The sequence below is a fragment of the Ctenopharyngodon idella genome, chromosome 9 (assembly GCF_019924925.1).
Source record: "Ctenopharyngodon idella isolate HZGC_01 chromosome 9, HZGC01, whole genome shotgun sequence".
In the NCBI taxonomy this organism is placed as follows: domain Eukaryota; kingdom Metazoa; phylum Chordata; class Actinopteri; order Cypriniformes; family Xenocyprididae; genus Ctenopharyngodon; species Ctenopharyngodon idella.
The window spans coordinates 29,465,251-29,482,982 of NC_067228.1; the positions used below are offsets into that span (position 1 = coordinate 29,465,251).

At 40.7% G+C, this 17,732-nt stretch overlaps 1 protein-coding gene across 15 annotated transcripts in view; it reads left to right on the forward strand.

The window, feature by feature from the left end:
- Window positions 1–17,732, forward strand: part of LOC127518793 (plakophilin-4-like) — a 263,494-nt gene that overhangs the window by 115,714 nt on the left and 130,048 nt on the right. For 8 of the 15 annotated variants that reach the window (XM_051905907.1, XM_051905908.1, XM_051905905.1 and 5 more), the window contains one exon: window positions 10,420–10,613. The exons of 1 other annotated variant lie outside the window; for it this stretch is intronic. In XM_051905907.1, the coding sequence (XP_051761867.1) occupies window positions 10,420–10,613 (194 nt within the window). Of the gene's footprint in view, window positions 1–10,419; window positions 10,614–10,637; window positions 11,707–17,732 lie in introns of those variants that run through there. 6 more of the 15 variants (XM_051905916.1, XM_051905923.1, XM_051905919.1 and 3 more) reach the window with 5 other exon arrangements.

Below are 17,732 nucleotides of genomic sequence, written 5' to 3' on the forward strand. Positions count from 1 at the left end.
CGTCTGTCGTTAGCAAACTGCGACGACATGGCGCCCCTAGCGTGGGACCCAAGGTAAGGAACCGGGGTCTGAGCCACATAGATAGGGTACGAAGCCCTCGACGCGTAACCCTTATTTGACTCAGGGGTTTGGCCCTTGGGTGAAACCCCCTGGCTTTGAGCCACAACTGAAATGGTCTCATATGCAGCAGGCCCATAGGAATCACCGAGGACGCTAACGCCATGAGACCTAACATTCTTTGATACTGTAGAACAGTGCAATCTTGGCCTAGCCTGACATTGTTCAGGGTGTTTAGAATAGTCTCGACTCGAGCGGGAGACAGTTGTGCCCGCATCGTGGTTGAATCCCATATGACCCCTAAATATCTCATTCTCTGGGTAGGACAGAGATTGCTTTTCTTCTCGTTGAGTCTCAACCCCAGAGAAACAAATGAGCTAGTACGACATCTTTGTGTTGTAACGCCATCTCTTGTGACTGTGCTAATATTAGCCAGTCATCTATGTAATTCAAAATGCGAATGCCCTGGAGTCGCAACAGTGCCAGTGCTGCATCCATGCATTTTGTGTAAGTGCGGGGTGATAAGGCTAGGTCAAATGGAAGAACCCGATATTGGTAAGCTTCGCCCCCGAAAGCGAACCTCAGGAACCTCCTGTGTTGTGGCAATATTTCTATGTGAAAATATGCGTCCTTGAGATTGATCGTGATGAACCAATCGTGATGTTGGATTTGCGACACGATCATTTTTACGGTTAACATCTTGAACTTGAGAGCTTTGACTGAACGGTTTAAGCCTCGAAGATCTAAGATTGGACGCAGCCCCCCGTCCTTCTTGGGAACTAGGAAGTATCTGCTGTAATAACCTGACTCTCTCTCTAGAGGGGGAACATGCTCTATGGCCCCTTTTCCCAGAAGAGATTGCAGCTCTTGTGACAGTGACGTCACTTGCCCCGGCTTCACAGTAGTGGAGACCACGCCGTTGAAGCACGGAGGACAACGAATAAATTGGATTCTGTATCCTAATTCTACTGTCTTTAGAACCCACGCAGACACTGGCAGTAGTCTTCACGCTGCCAAGTTCTTTGAAATGGGCACTAATTTTGATACTTCCTTTTGAGGGGATGTTAGGTGTTCCGTGTCCTGATGTGTTACAGGAATCAATGGAACACCTAACATTTCGCTGGAAACCGCTGCCCCCCGAAGCACCAGAGGTGGCAGGGAAGGAGGGTTTACATGGAGATGTCGAGAAGGGGCAGGTTTTAGGTGTAGTACGCACCCCGTCCCGAGGGGGCCATCCCCACAGGGCTGGGCACAAGACCATCAGGACTTTCTCTTTTTTTGTAAAATAGTCCTGAGGTCTTGCCTGGGAGGTTGCTGTGGGCGGCAAGATGGTCCCCAATCTTTACGAGGGGGAGCTCGACTCGCCACACTTTGTTTCTGCACCTCCCTTTTTGAAGGACCGGGTTGGGACTGGGTGGCCGACAGCCCCTCCCCCTGAGTGCAGTGAGGAAGGAATTGCACGAACACTTCCTCAGACTTCTTCACCTCCCGAAACCTGTTGACGACTGTGTTGACCGAGTCGCCAAACAGGTCGGAAGGTGTCACTGGCGCATCAAGCATAAAGACGTGGTCTTTATCTTTGATACCAGTGAGATTGAGCCACAGGTCTGTGGCACGACGGAGCTCTGAGAATGCTTCCTCGTCGATGGTAGCACCCGCACTCAGGTCCTTCAGCAGGTCAGCCTGATATGCTTGCAACACCGCCATGGTGTGCAGAGCAGCAAGGACGATGCTGATCCAGGTGAGAGATAGCTCGCGAGCGTCTCTTCGACCTGGGGCATCGTCGTATACCCCTGTTCCTGAGCACCTACGATAGTCCAATAAATCGACGTCGAGGGCACAAAGATCCGGGAAGTATATGGTTTTCTCCATGACTTAGTTATTTCATCATGGAGGTCCTCAAAGAAGGGGAGAGATTGGCGTTGAGATCCCTCCCCCTGGCCACCGGACAGAAACCTATCCTCTAGTTTTGAGCGTTTGGGGGTCTCTTTTTCCTGTGGCCAGTCTAGCTGTAATCTGGCCACAGCTCGAGTTTCTACCTCGAGTAGTTCCTCAACAGCTTTTTCATCACGTGAGGAACGCTCAGAGGCAGCACACTCGAAAAGAGTTTCGTCATCCCCGCGCTAACTGAAGAAGCACCAGAGTGCGCTTCAGGATCGCGCGAAGGGACGCATGGATCAGGTGACAGAGCGGGCGAAAGGGCAGGACCCGTCTCCCGCTCGTCAGCCAAATCCATGTGCAAGCCCCACGATCGTACAGTGGGTGCTGACTCTTGGAGACGAGCGCGAAGCATCTTAACTGTGAAAAGATCACAGTGCTCGCACTCGCCGCCTTCTAATGCAAGAGCAGCGTGCTCTTCCCCCAAACAAACAAAGCAATATTGGTGTGTGTCCACGTCGGAAATAGGACGCGAGCACGGAGGCAACACACTGCTTGCTTTGTTTGCTCATACTTTCTCTCTATAATGATATAAATATATATGTTCAATTTCACTTGCAAGCAGAGATGAAAGAGGAATAGAGGAGAGAAAGTTCTGCGCACTGCCTATCGAATCTAACTCCTAACAAGTGTTGAGGAAAGAAAGATGACAGAGCTTGCTTATTAACAGACTGAAATAGTACTGTTTGTAACACACAGAGATCACATACACACAACTTCACAGAATGGCCTCTGAAGACAAAAGACCTGCTGATGCACCTGTGGCACATCTAATTATAGCCTCGCTTATGACGCATTCCAATGACGTCATGCAAGGCTATAAATATAGGTCAATTTCATTAACGTTGTTTTACACATATATTCACAGCTGGTCACGACTAAAGACGTTCCCATAGCGCTGATAAAGCGCAGCTTGGAGTGTAGCCTTTGAAAGGGAACATACAGAATGATGTTTTCTGAAAATCTAAAATAGCAGAATGTTTTCTGTCATGGGTAGGGTTGGGTATCGTTTTAATTTTAGCGATTCCGATTCTGCTTATCGAATCCGGTTCTTATCGATTCTCGGTTCCGATTCCAATATTTTTTTATGGAGAGAAAAAAAGAGCAAATGCTTCAAGAATAACGTTTTTACCTTTTATTCTTGCTACATTTAGACTAAAACCAGTAGGCTGTAACTGTTAACTGTGACAATTCGTCTAATAATGAAATAAATAATACTTTCAATAAGGAATGATCAGAAGCAAATACAAACCAAAACTGTTTAGGTATAACAAAAAAATACAACATAAAATATATAACAAGGCAGTTGCTATTGGAGGTAGTAACATAAGTGAGATTAAAATGCAAAGTCAGTAATATTGAATATATTGCTACACAACATTTTATCACTTTGATAAGAAAATCTTATTTTCCTGAATAATTTTAACATGCTTCTTTGGTAATTGATTAAGCAGACTTGCTGGAACATTATATCTCTAAAGAACCCTAAAATGTCTTCTAAGTAAATGAGTAATTGCTGACTTTCAGAAGTTTCAGAGGGGGTGTACTCATTTATGCTGTGCACCGTGTGTGTGTGTGTGTGTGTGTGTGTATATATATATATATATATATATATACAGTGGGTACGGAAAGTATTCAGACCCCCTTAAATTTTTCACTCTTTGTTATATCACAGCCATTTGCTAAAATCATTTAAGTTAATTTTTTTTCCTCATTAATGTGCACACAGCACCCCATATTGACAGAAAAACACAGAATTGTTGACATTTTTGCAGATTTATTAAAAAAGAAAAACTGAAATATCACATGGTCCTAAGTATTCAGACCCTTTGCTGTGACACTCATATATTTAACTCAGGTGCTGTCCATTTCTTCTGATCATCCTTGAGATGGTTCTACACCTTCATTTGAGTCCAGCTGTGTTTGATTATACTGATTGGACTTGATTAGGAAAGCCACACACCTGTCTATATAAGACCTTACAGCTCACAGTGCATGTCAGAGCAAATGAGAATCATGAGGTCAAAGGAACTGCCTGAAGAGCTCAGAGACAGAATTGTGGCAAGGCACAGATCTGGGCAAGGTTACAAAAAAAATTCTGCTGCACTTAAGGTTCCTAAGAGCACAGTGGCCTCCATAATCCTTAAATGGAAGACGTTTGGGACGACCAGAACCCTTCCTAGAGCTGGCCGTCCGGCCAAACTGAGCTATCGGGGGAGAAGAGCCTTGGTGAGAGAGGTAAAGAAGAACCCAAAGATCACTGTGGCTGAGCTCCAGAGATGCAGTCGGGAGATGGGAGAAAGTTGTAGAAAGTCAACCATCACTGCAGCCCTCCACCAGTCGGGGCTTTATGGCAGAGTGGCCAGACGGAAGCCTCTCCTCAGTGCAAGACACATGAAAGCCTGCATGGAGTTTGCTAAGATGGTGAGAAATAAGATTCTCTGGTCTGATGAGACCAAGATAGAACTTTTTGGCCTTAATTCTAAGCGGTATGTGTGGAGAAAACCAGGCACTGCTCATCACCTGTCCAATACAGTCCCAACAGTGAAGCATGGTGGTGGCAGCATCATGCTGTGGGGGTGTTTTTCAGCTGCAGGGACAGGACGACTGGTTGCAATCGAGGGAAAGATGAATGCGGCCAAGTACAGGGATATCCTGGACGAAAACCTTCTCCAGAGTGCTCAGGACCTCAGACTGGGCCGAAGGTTTACCTTAGCTAAAATAACGAAGGAGTGGCTTCACAACAACTCCGTGACTGTTCTTGAATGGCCCAGCCAGAGCCCTGACTTAAACCCAATTGAGCATCTCTGGAGAGACCTAAAAATGGCTGTCCACCAATGTTTACCATCCAACCTGACAGAACTGGAGAGGATCTGCAAGGAGGAATGGCAGAGGATCCCCAAATCCAGGTGTGAAAAACTTGTTGCATCTTTCCCAAAAAGACTCATGGCTGTATTAGATCAAAAGGGTGCTTCTACTAAATACTGAGCAAAGGGTCTGAATACTTAGGACCATGTGATATTTCAGTTTTTCTTTTTTAATAAATCTGCAAAAATGTCAACAATTCTGTGTTTTTCTGTCAATATGGGGTGCTGTGTGTACATTAATGAGGAAAAAAATGAACTTAAATGATTTTAGCAAATGGCTGCAATATAACAAAGAGTGAAAAATTTAAGGGGGTCTGAATACTTTCCGTACCCACTGTATATATATGTCACAATCCCTGTGCTGTGTCTTGTGTTTTGTAGGACTTTTATGTTGAAGTGTAATCTTAGTTCTCTTTGTTTCTGTCTTCACTTCCTGTGTTTGGTTCCTGTTTTGCCTTGTACCTTGTGTGTCGCTATAGTTACCCTCATTAGTTACCATGACATCAAATCACCAACACCTGTCCCTCATCAGCCCATTGTTAACATGTCTATTTAAACCTCTGTGCTTCAGTTGTTGTTTGTTGGTCATTGCTCCTGTGTGTGTGTTCCTGCTGTTGCTCTCGCCTGCTGTCTGTGGATTACACTTGTTTATGGATTACCTGTTTGTCTTTGTTATTAAACGTTTGTGCTTGCTTTTGGATTCTCATTCCTTCTCATGCCTGCTCACACGTTACAAAATATAGGTAACACTTTACAATAAGGTCCATTGGTTAAACATTAATGTATTTTGTGTGTGTGTGTGTGTGACCCGTGCTGGCAAAATGAGTCAGAATGTGCACAGGCTAATTACGAGCTACAGGTAAAACAAGTGAAAATGTCCATTTTGGTCGAATTTGAGGTTTGAGGTCACAAAAATGAGTTAATTAAGCCCTTGTCTAGCCGTCCCAGTGCTCCAAATAGCAATTAAACATCTAAAAGTATCGGTAACACTTCAGCATAGGGAACATGTATTCACTATTAACCAAGACTTTTCCCTCAATAAACTCCTAATTTACTGCTTAATAATAGTTAGTAAAGTTAGTAAGTTTAGGTATTGGGTAGGATTAAGAATGTAGAATAAGGTCATGCAGAATAAGGCATTAATATGTGCTTTGTAAGTACTAATAAATAGCCAATATTCTAGCAATATGCATGATAATAAGCAACTAGTTAAAAGACCCTAAAATAAAGTGTTACCAAAGTATCTTTATTTGTATGTTTTCTGAGAGAAGTAACTTTCCTTTGTCCATGAAAAATGCTGTTTTTCTCTGCTCGCTTCTCGACTACTGGCGCTTCCCCTCAGTTTGGTGTCGTTTTAAAGGATTAGTTGGTAACACTTTACAATAAGATTCGTTAGTTAAAATTAGTTAACTACATTAGTTAACATGAACTAATAATGAACTGCACTTCTACAGCATTTATTAATCTTTGTTAATCTTAATTCTAACATTTACTAATACATTGTTAAAATCTTGTTAACATTAGTTAATGCACTGTGAACTAACATGAACAAACAATGAACAACTGTATTTTTATTAACTAACGTTAACGAAGATTAGTAAATACAGTAACAAATGTATTGCTCATGGTTATTTCATGTTAGTTAATACATTGATTAATGTTTAACTAATGAACCTTATTATAAAGTGTTACTGATTAGTTCACTTCGGAATTAAAATTTCCTGATAATTTACTCACCCCCATGTCATCTAAGATGATTATGTCTTTCTTTCTTCAGTTGAAAATAAATTTTTGAGTAAAACATTCCAGGATTTGTATCCATATAGTGGACAACAGTTAGCAGCGGGTTGAAGGTCCAAAGTGCAGTTTCAGTGCGGCTTCAAAGGGCTCTACACGATCCCAGCTGAGGAATAAGGGTCTTATCTAGCAAAACAATCGGTCATTTTCTAAAAAAAACGTGATTACGTAATGCAATAATCTCAATGGCATGAGTCGGTACCAATGAAATGTAATTTTCAAACTCATGCTGATGTAAACAAAACGATATTACTTTCGCTGACTGACAGATCCGAAGGCCGCGCACAAATATGCCTCAGCATTATCTGTTATATCTTAAGTGAACATTTGGTTCACTGTTGATGTGTAACATTATATTAGATCCATGTGGTACAGACTTAATAGGCTGTCTGTTTCATTAATGTTAATTAAACAATTGCTGTATCATGGCAAAAAAATAAAAATTTGAATATATATTTTTCCTGTAGATATTTGGTTTTGGCCAAATTTGTTGATATTACCTTGGATTTTAAGGTAGGGTTGCTAGGTGTGTATGTGTGTGTGTGTGTGTGTGTGTGTGTGTGTGTGTGTGTGTGTGTTTGTGTGTGTGTGTGTGTGTGTGTGTGTATATATATATATATATATATATATATCACACTCGTAGCCATGCGATATGGCTGTATATCAGCACTTTGTGATTGACAGTACTCGGCCTGCGGCCTCGTGCCTAAGGCCGAATCACAGCCGTGCTGATATACCTGCCATATCGCACAGCTACGAGTGTGATATTGCATTTATACAATAGTTCAACAGCACAAGTGTGTAAATAAATAAATACTTCCTTCCACCACGGATTAAAATCTCAAGTTGACAGTTTAACAGTTGAGCCCAAGCCTCTGTTACTAATTCTAAAACGTCACTTTAGACCTAGTAATAAAAAAAAAAACGTTGAGTCGCTTCATTGAAACTCATTGTAATATGTAGAGTATTATGACAGAGAGATCGCCTGAGTTAGTGTATTACCTGCATCTAGCTGATATTCTTCAGATTAATCTTATATTCATAATCACAAAATCAGTTTGAATGTCTGCTGAGGAAAGCGGTCTTTGTCCTTTTAACATCAGGCTGTCATCACTCCCATGACAGCGCTAGTCAATGCATGTGTCAGTTGCGTCTCGTAGGATGTTGTTTAAAGTAAAGACAACTTCCTTGTTTCAGTCCATTTCAATATAAAAGTCTTAGCGACTTCTCATAAAGACATCTCGTGGCATATTAATGTCACTTTCACTGAAGTCGAAATCACTAACGGACTGTTTCTTAATACCAAAAAAATACGGCATGTTATTTATGTAAAATATTATTTATTGAACAATAATATTTGAATCAACAACAATAGCCATTATAACAGTATAACAAGTAAAATATGAAATAAAAACAAGCACACCGTTCAGTCAAATGTACAAAAGCAGCGCTCTAGTTAGTACAGGATTTAATTTCAATGTAAATATAAAGTTACAAAACTTAATATTGCCCTTAAGCCAAATCTATTAGCTCTGGAACAAGTAATATATTAATAGGACCAAAGATCGCCTGTTTGATATAGCGTGAGTATTGTACAAGATGACATTTATCAGACGCTTAGGCTTTGTTGCGAAACGAATCCTCCACCATGGTCTTGTCAGTCATCTTGTCTTACTCTCGTCCCATTATCTAGCTGAATTAAATGTTTTTCATTTCTATAAACAGAGCAAAATGACAGTGGAGGCAAACATAGCGGAGACATATTCTATGCTAATTTGGCACTAGATCTCGTCACACCCATAATCCCACCGCTGTATGGCCAGATGATATGAAAACTATGTTTCTCGGCTGGATAAAGCAAATCAGCTTCTTACTATGAAAGTTTTGATGAATGAGGATTGCAATCAAAGTAAAGACGATTGCAGTGAAGTACAGAAGCACGCGTGAGTCTGTTATATTGATGCGCATACAAATCATGTATGACCGCTCTCGACGCACTGATTGCACATTGTCTTTATTCACAGACATTTCGGTACATTCACATTGTTTTCACACATTCAGGATAATATTTGGATTTGTCCTGTGTATGTTGCTGTGTACTTCGTATATATGCAATTGAGAATGAATGGGGGGAAATCACGTGAGAGGTGGCAATGAACAACATTATCGCCTTAATGGGAAGACTAATTACAAAGTAAACAAATCCACTTAGATATCACCGCTTTATGTCACGTCAAAATCAAACTTGAAATGGCCTGAAAACATGATGACTGTGGGAGTCTTTCAGTGAGCAATCAGCTTGGTGAAATTAAAGGTACATCTACGTGTCTGTGACCAATATTAAATGAGCTTGATGAATGAAGAAAATAAGTTGACTATTAAAAAGAACATCAGTTCACAGATAAAATATATTGTTTAAATTGTTACTGCCTTTAGTTATTATTTTGGAATAGATGCTTTAAAAATGCTTTTAAAAACTAAATTGATTAGATTTATACTTGGTTAAAAAAAAAAAAGAATATTAATTTCATAGTAAATGTAAAAATACTAAATATTGTATTTGGTTTCTCTTTTTTTTTTTGATGCAATGTTTATTTAAGCAGGAAAAGAATGTGACAACATCACAAATATTGCAAATATTTAACCAATTAAAAGTATTAAATCAGCTTGTGACTAAACCTCGTAACTCCATTGGATTCTTAAACTGTCTGTCAAACCTCATAACTCCACCCCACCTCTATCCTGATGACGTAGGTGGGACTCTATGTCTCTGCTTGTTTGCAGTGCAAAGGGTAAATAAAGAACTGGTTATATGAAGTTACAGCATTTTTTTTACTCAAGAAACACTTGAGTAAATAAACACTTGATGCACAGACAGCTCAGCACTATTCTTAACAACTGCTTTTGATGGTGCATGTGAAAATTTGGCTGATTCTTGACGTGATCACAGACAGCAAAGCAAAGTTGATTCTGCACCAATTCAATCTAATTAGAAGCATATTAGGAGCGTATATAAGCAGCAATCACTGTGCCATCCCATTGACAACTCTTCCGAGAGCCCTCCTCCTCCCCGTCTCCTCCTCTTATTCTCTTAATCCTCCTCTGTGCAGTTCTGCTATAGGGGGGTTTAGCTCGGAGCTTGAGCTGAGCCTCGGGTTCGAGCCTCCTCAAGGACAGCAAGCCAAGTTAATTTACTATTAACTATTAAAGCTAAATGGGCAGGCAAACTTGTGAAACAATGTATAAAAAGCCTTTATCAATGTGAGTCATCAATATGAATACCACCCTGAGCACTAGTGGCAACTGTTTACCACTGTAACTTAGTGATGACTGTTAATCGAAAGTTTTTCAATATTCAAAAAAAAAAAAAAAAAAAATCCTTTTGGATTCACTACCAAAACGCACAGATTAATTGCAAGAGAAGCAAAAAATTGTAGCTCTTCAAAGCAGTATATTCAGATACAAGAGGCTATGAAATGCATTATGTAAGTATGAGTGGACACATGCAAGGTATATGTCATCAATACCAGTCTACTTCCATAAGATAGGACAGATGTGCTTTCATAACTTGCTGTGAAACTATTCACATGAAATAAACCCCAAATCACCTGTTTAAGCAATACCACACCCATCAGCCAAACAAAGCTTGTAAATCAAACTGGTGTGGGTCCACACAAAAAGTTTTAGTGTGAAAACACCCTAAAATTAAAATTTTCTTAATACTAATATTAAGTGTCTAACCACTTTACTGTTTTCCCAGGGTCTGTGGGGAACTCCCACAGTTCTACCCAGATGAACTCTTACTCTGATAGTGGTTATCAAGATACTGTCAGTTACTACAGCAGTCGGACACGGGGCAAGTGTCAGCTGAGACTACAAAACTCATTCCCTGGTTCAGGGGGAAGTTCCACACAGCAAAGAAACTCCAGGGCAGAGGGCCAGGCTGCAGGACAGGTACATTACAGCCACCACTGAACAACTGAGCTTCAGACAATTATGCACATTCACTCCTACATACAAAATTCCAAAAATAGAAAGCTTTTGTAACATTATACACTACCATTCAAAAGTTTGGGGTCAGTTTTGGGATTTTTTTAAAGAAATTAATATTTTTATCCAGCAAAGATGCATTAAATGAGAGTAAAGACAGTATGTCACAGAAGCTTTCTATTTCAGATAAATGCTGTTCTTCTGAACTTTCAAAGAATCAAAAAAAATTTAAAAAAAAATGTACACAACTGTTTTCAACATTGATAATTTCTTGAGCAGCAAATCAACATACTAGAATCATTTCTGAAGGATTATGTGACCGTAAATTGCATTTTAAAATATATTCAAATAGAAAAGTTATTTTAAACATATTTTGTAAAAATATTTTGTAAAAATATTTCACAATATTACTGTTCTTGCTGTATTTTGGATTAAATAAATGCAGCCTTGATGAGCAGAAGAGACTTCTTTTAAAAACATTAAAAAATCCTACCAATCTAAAATTTTTAAACGTTAGTGTATTAATACTTCACATAGCTATTACACCATTAATTTTTGCTTTACCGTAATGAGAGTTTTTGGGACAAATGTGCTTAATGCTTAATTGTCATTAAAATAATGACTTTTTTTTGATAATGGGCTGAGATATGGCAAGGCGACGGTGGCAAGGAACCCAAACTCCAACAGGTGATAGAATGGAGAAAAAACCTTGGGAGAAATCAGGCTCAGTTAGAGGACCAGTTCTCCTCTGGCCAACAAACGAGCAGTGCATAATTTATGATTCAGGCAACATTTCAGGTCAGGAGTCAGATTGGATCAGGACATTCAAAATATTTAATCCAGGTCCATCTGGTTGAAGATCGGATTCATCATGCTGGTAAGGAGACGGGTTTGTGGAGGATCTGTGCCACTGGCTGTCGTGGCGATGTGCTCGTGTTTAGGTGCAGGTCCTCCATCTGATCTGGATACGGCCTGGATCCAGCTGACAACGATAAACCTCGGGATAAACAGAGAGACTAATACCATCGTAGATGCCCATCTTCTTATGATGTAACAAGTACGTATGTTGGATGTTATATGAAGTGTTCCCGGTACCAGCTGACCTAATTTATGCAGCCTAACAATCATTTAACTGATTTGAAAATAGAAATTGATAATGTGTTATGTGTATGCCAGGATAAAGAGATGTGTTTTTAGTCAAGATTTAAACTTACAGAGTGTGTCTGCTTCCCGAACTATGCTAGGAAGACTGTTCCAAAGTTTTATGTGCTAAATAGGAAAAGGATCTACCACCTGCGGTTGATTTTGATATTCTAGGTATTATCAACTGGACAGAATTTTGAGATTGCATAAACGTGAAGGACTAATGCATTAAGAGCTCGCTCAAATTCTGAGGAGCTAAACCATTTAGAGCTTTGTAAGTAATTAGTAAGATTTTAAAATGTATACAATGTTTAATAGGGAGCCAATGCAGTGACAGAACTGGGCTAATATGAGGGGCTTGCGGTGCGCAGTTCTGTCACTGAAACTGAAACTTTTCATAGTTCCTAGAACTATTGGCTGAAGTACCCAGATTTTGCTGTGTTCAGACACTTTTTGCACTTTCAGTCACGTAAATTATGCATTAACATTCCATCTCCGCATAGAATGCAGGATGTAGTGCAGTGCCATGTTGTCAGCATCATACATGGACCTGTTTGCCTGATAAGCAAACTGAAGAGGGTTTAGCAAGAGGCCAGTAATGTCCTTCAGGTGGGCCAGCACCAGTCTCTCAAATGACTTCATGACCACAGTCGTCAAAGCAACTGGTCTGTAGTCATTTAGTCCTGTGATTTTTAGTTTCTTGGGTACAGGGATGATGGTGGACCATTTGAAGCAGGAGGTGACTTCCCACAGCTCCAGTGATCTGTTTAAGATTAGTGTGAAGATTGATGACAGCTGAACAGCACATGCTATTAGACAGGCTGGTGAGACACCATCTGGCATTTGGCGTTCCTTATCTTCTGTTTCCTGAAGACCCTGCATACATCCTCCTCACAGATCTTAAATGCAGGCTGAATCAGTCACGTCAAGCAGTAGGGGGGAAGGTGGGGGTAGGGGGTGTTAATGGTTGTGTGGTGAGATGGTCAGAGCGGGTGTGGGGTGTGAGACTGGGCTTTTCAAACCTGCAGTAAAACACATTCAAGTCTTCAGCCAGTTGTTGATTTGCCACAGTGCTGGGGGATGGTGTCTTGTAGCTGGTGATGGCTCTTTTCACACAGATGCAGGGTTGTTGGCTGAAAACTGATTTTTCAGCTTATCAGAGTAGCTTCTCTTAGCAACTCTTATCTCCTTTTGTCAGTGTGTTTTTGGCCTGTTTGTACAAGGCTTTATCCCCACTCCTGTAGGCATCCTCTTTGGCCTGGTGAAGCTGTTAGAGTTTTGCAGTGAACCATGGCTTATTGTTGTTTTATGTTAAATAAGTCCTGGTGGGAACACACGTGTCCTCACAGAAACTGATGTAGGGTGTCTCATCCAGATTAGTGCCTGCAGCTTCAAAAACACTACAATCAGCGACTGTTTCGTTGGTCCATCTGTTGTGTGGGTGTGAACATTCACTACAAGGTACTTCAGTTTCTTAATAATGTAGGACCAAAATTAGCTCAAATGAAGTAATTAATTTATAGGGAATTATAAAGAGTCATTTAGTTTACGACCGAGCAACTGAATCGTCCAGCGTTCATCTGCTCGGATCGTAATAAGCTTTTGTAGTGGATGTGAATATCCAACTATCGTGACACTAATTAATAGCTCGGTAACAAGATCGACAGTTTAAGACATTACATTTTACGAGCACATAATACAAGACACTTTCTTTTAAAATCTACAAGAGACTTTATTCTAACACAAACTAATCTAACACAAACACGCACACACACACAAACATTCATACGCGTTGCAGAAAGAAAGGAAATGAGAGAGAAAGAGTTTTAAGAGAGAGAATGATATGATGAGCATTTATAGCAAAATATGCACTTCAAAAGACCTGACCTGAATGAACCATGAATCATTAATTTAGATGCACCAGTTCATCTTTAGAATCTGGAGGTACTTGCTTGTCAAGTCGACTTTAAATGGGAAACTCCTCGTCGGCGTGGAGATAAGGGTTTTCCGAGTCGATGATTTGTTGCAGAATCTTTTCAGGTCCGGATGGTGGTTAGGTAAAAACCAAGCCATGATTTAGACATGAATTAGAGTTTTAAATGCATTCCAAACACGAAATACTTTCGTTCAACCATTCAAAAGTTATCACATTGGGGGGGCGCACGTGCGCATATCATAGAGTAGTCGCCTTTTTCTGAGCTCTTCTCCGTTGACATTACATTTTGAATATTTTTGTAATTAAAGTACCATCAATCCACTTCACAGTCGATGATGACTAACTGAGAGTCAACTTTAGTAAGTTGTTTTGAATATTTAGTGAAATTTAAGTGCGTTAAGGGCGATTTTCGTTACTTTGCTGACTCGTTCTGTCAGAAAAAATGGCGTCTAAGAAATCTTCCAGAACGGTTGCAACTAAGGAGGACGCCAACCCAGGTGATCCTATTTCACAGGGAAATGTGAATGCGATACTTGCCGCAATCGGTGCCCAAGGGGATGATTTAAAAAAGCTGATAGAGGACAAGATGACAGCATTAAGTGCTCGCTTGGATACGTTGGATGCTACGCTGGTCAACCTGCAGTCAGAACAGGCCGGCGTTAAACAAAAAATGGTGGAGATAGAAGGTGCCCTGAACGGTACTGATTTACGCCTTGGAGAGGTCGAAAAAAAGGTGTGTGAAGACTTGCGTGTGGAAAACAAATCTCTCTGGGCTAAACTGAACGACTTGGAAGGACGCTCTCGAAGGCTGAATCTCAAATTTGTGGGAATAAGTGAAGGTGAGGAGCGGGGGCGCCCTTCAGTGTTCATTTTGGACTTGATTACCAAACTTTTCAGCCGAGACAACTTCCCCAAACCCGTGAAGATTGACCGAGCTCATCGGGCGCTGTTACCTAAGCCGTCTGAAGGCCAGAGACCTCGCACCATTATCGCACGGATCCACAATGATTGGGATAAAGACTTAATCCTCCGTTTGAGCCGGGATAAGTTTCCTCCGGAATATAAAGGAAAGCGGATTCATGTCTTCCCTGATTACACACCGGAGGTGACAGCGCGGCGATGTGCTTTTAGTTCGGTAACGAAAGCTCTGCAAGAGGGGGGGTTGAAATGGTCCGTGCGTTTTCCAGCAAAATTGATGCTGCATTACAACGGTCGCGAGCTCTCTTTTGAATCTCCGGGAGAGGCCAAGAATTTTGTTGATAACTTGTCGAATGACTCAGCATAGCCTCTAAGTATGCTTTTACTCAGCTTGGTCTGAGTATGGACTTTGACTAATGGAAGTGGACTATTTTTGGAACATTCTGTTAACTTTCACTGTGGTACGTGATTCTGATTACTGACTATTTTTGCGGCGGAGAACTCCTTGTGTACTCTGGAGTACTCCTTGTGTGTTTTTCATAATTTCTGCTCTTCTTTTTGGCTAAGGTAAGCTAAGGTTCGGTTCATGGAGCAGCTGTGGGGAGTTCGTGAGTTCTTTTTTATGTTTTCTGTTGCACCAGATAATGTTTATTCTTGCTACGCTTGATACTGATTTTGTGTTTGCTATGTTCTTGAAGATGATGTATGACTGGCACTATTACTAATAATATTAGCGATGCTGGAGTGAATATTACATTTGTTAGTTGGAATGTAAGAGGAATGGGGCACCCGATTAAGAGGGGAAAAGTGTTTTCACATTTAAAGTCACTGTCGGCTGACATTATCTTCCTTCAGGAAACCCATATTAGACCCAATGAACAGATGCGGCTTAGGGCAAATTGGATTTCGCAAGCTTATCAAGCCACTTTTTCCTCTAAAGCTAGAGGTGTGGCTGTACTTTTTCGGAAAACAATTCCTTTTCGAATGCACTCCGTGGTGTCTGACCCTGCGGGAAGATACATTATTGTATCTGGATTCATTAATAATTTCCCGATTACATGTGTTAATGTGTATGGGCCGAATATAGATGATCCTGTTTTTTTTGGGAAATTATTCAGGCTCATTCCAGATACTAACTCGACCAATTTGATAATTGCTGGAGATTTTAATTGCTATTTGGATCCCCATCGTGATTGTCACTCTTCACAAGCTCCTCCTTCTATTCAGTCTGTAGGTGTTTTAAATAATTTGATAAAATCCATGAATCTTGTTGATGTATGGAGATTACTTAACCCGACTGCTCATGATTACTCTTTTTTTTCTCACGCTCATAAATCCTATACACGTATTGATTACTTTATTATTGATTCTAAACTCATTCAGGGGGTGACTCAGTCCAAATATCATAATATTCTCATTTCTGATCATAGCCCTATTTCTATGGGTCTGAAAATTTCACTACCAAAAACGCAGTATTGTTGGCGTTTCAATCCTCAATTATTAATGGATAAACAGTTTCAGCCTTATATGTCTGAGTGTTTAACCCAATTTTTGGAGACAAATGACAAGGGGGATGTTTCAGACTCTTGTTTGTGGGAAACCTGTAAAGTTGTGTTAAGAGGTCATATTATTGCATATGAATCTTCGTTGAGGAGGGAGAAGTGTAGGCGTCTGTCTGAGATAGGTTCCAAGGCAGCTGTTCTTTCTTTGGACGCTGAAAAGGCCTTCAACCGTATTGAATGGAGCTATATGTTTTCTGTTTTGGATCGGTTTGGCTTTGGTGAGAATTTTAAACTATTGATAAAAATGCTTTATTCTTCCCTCAAATCTGCAATACTTACTAATTCAGACAGGTCTTCTTTTTTTCCTTTTCAGCGTGGTACACGACAGGGCTGTTGTTTAAGCCCACTGTTATTTGATCTAGCTTTAGAACCCCTGGCCATCCATCTTCGTAATCATTCTGAGATCAGGGGTATATCATACGGTCATACTGAGGTTAAGCTGTCCTTATATGCAGACGATCTGCTTTTATATTTGAGTGATCCTTCTTCTGCTTTGCCACTTTTAATGGAATCACTTGAGGTTTTTGGCTCTTTTTCTGGTTATTCTGTTAACTGGGAGAAGAGTGTATTCATGCCCTTGGGTGAAGGGCTGGATGTTCACTTTCTGAGGTCATTACCCTTTAGAATAACAGAGGATCACTTTACTTATTTAGGGTTAGTCATTCCTAAAAATTTTAAACATATTTTCAGTCTAAATTTCACGGAAGCCATAAATAAGTTAAAAATCTCTATAGATAAATGGAGGGTTCTTCCGTTATCTTTAATTGGTCGGGTTAATGCCATTAAAATGGTCTCTCTGCCTCGATTTATCTATCTTTTTCAAATCCTGCCTATATATTTGCCACATTCTTTTTTTAAACAATTAGATTCTGTCATTTTGCCATTCATTTGGGGCTTTAAATCACATAGAATTTCTAAGGCCCATTTGCAGAAGCCGAAAGAGTTAGGTGGTCTAGCACGCCCTGTTTTCTGTCATTATTATTGGGCTGCTAATGCAAGAGCTATGATGTTCTGGCGGATTAGCGATCAAGCTGCTGATAATTTGATGGATACACATCCAAAGTGGCTGTATATTGAGGCTAGGTCAGTTGTTGTCACGAATACGGCTCCCGCGGCTCCTCCTCCCGGCCGCCGGAGGGAGCCATCACCTGAGTTCTGAGTCACTTCCTTGTGGACTACGTTACCCATAGGCCCTCATTCCTGGGACTGATTGCACACACCTGCATTGCATCACACTCACACTATTTAAGACGCACACACGCATCCATACACTGCGAAGTCTTGATTTGCCCCGGTGATCACTACTGAGCGTTTTCTTGTGGACTGTTACCTTGCTATCGATTGGACTGTTTATCTTTTGTGAACCTCTGCCGCCTGCCTTGAACCTTGCCTGTTTCCTGGATTACGTTTGTCTGCTGCCTGCCCTGAACTCTGCCTGTTGTAAGTTTCTGTTTGTCTGCCGCCTGCCTCGACCCAAGCCTGTCCCTGTTACTGCTACTGTCTTGCCCTTGTCTGCCTTGTGCT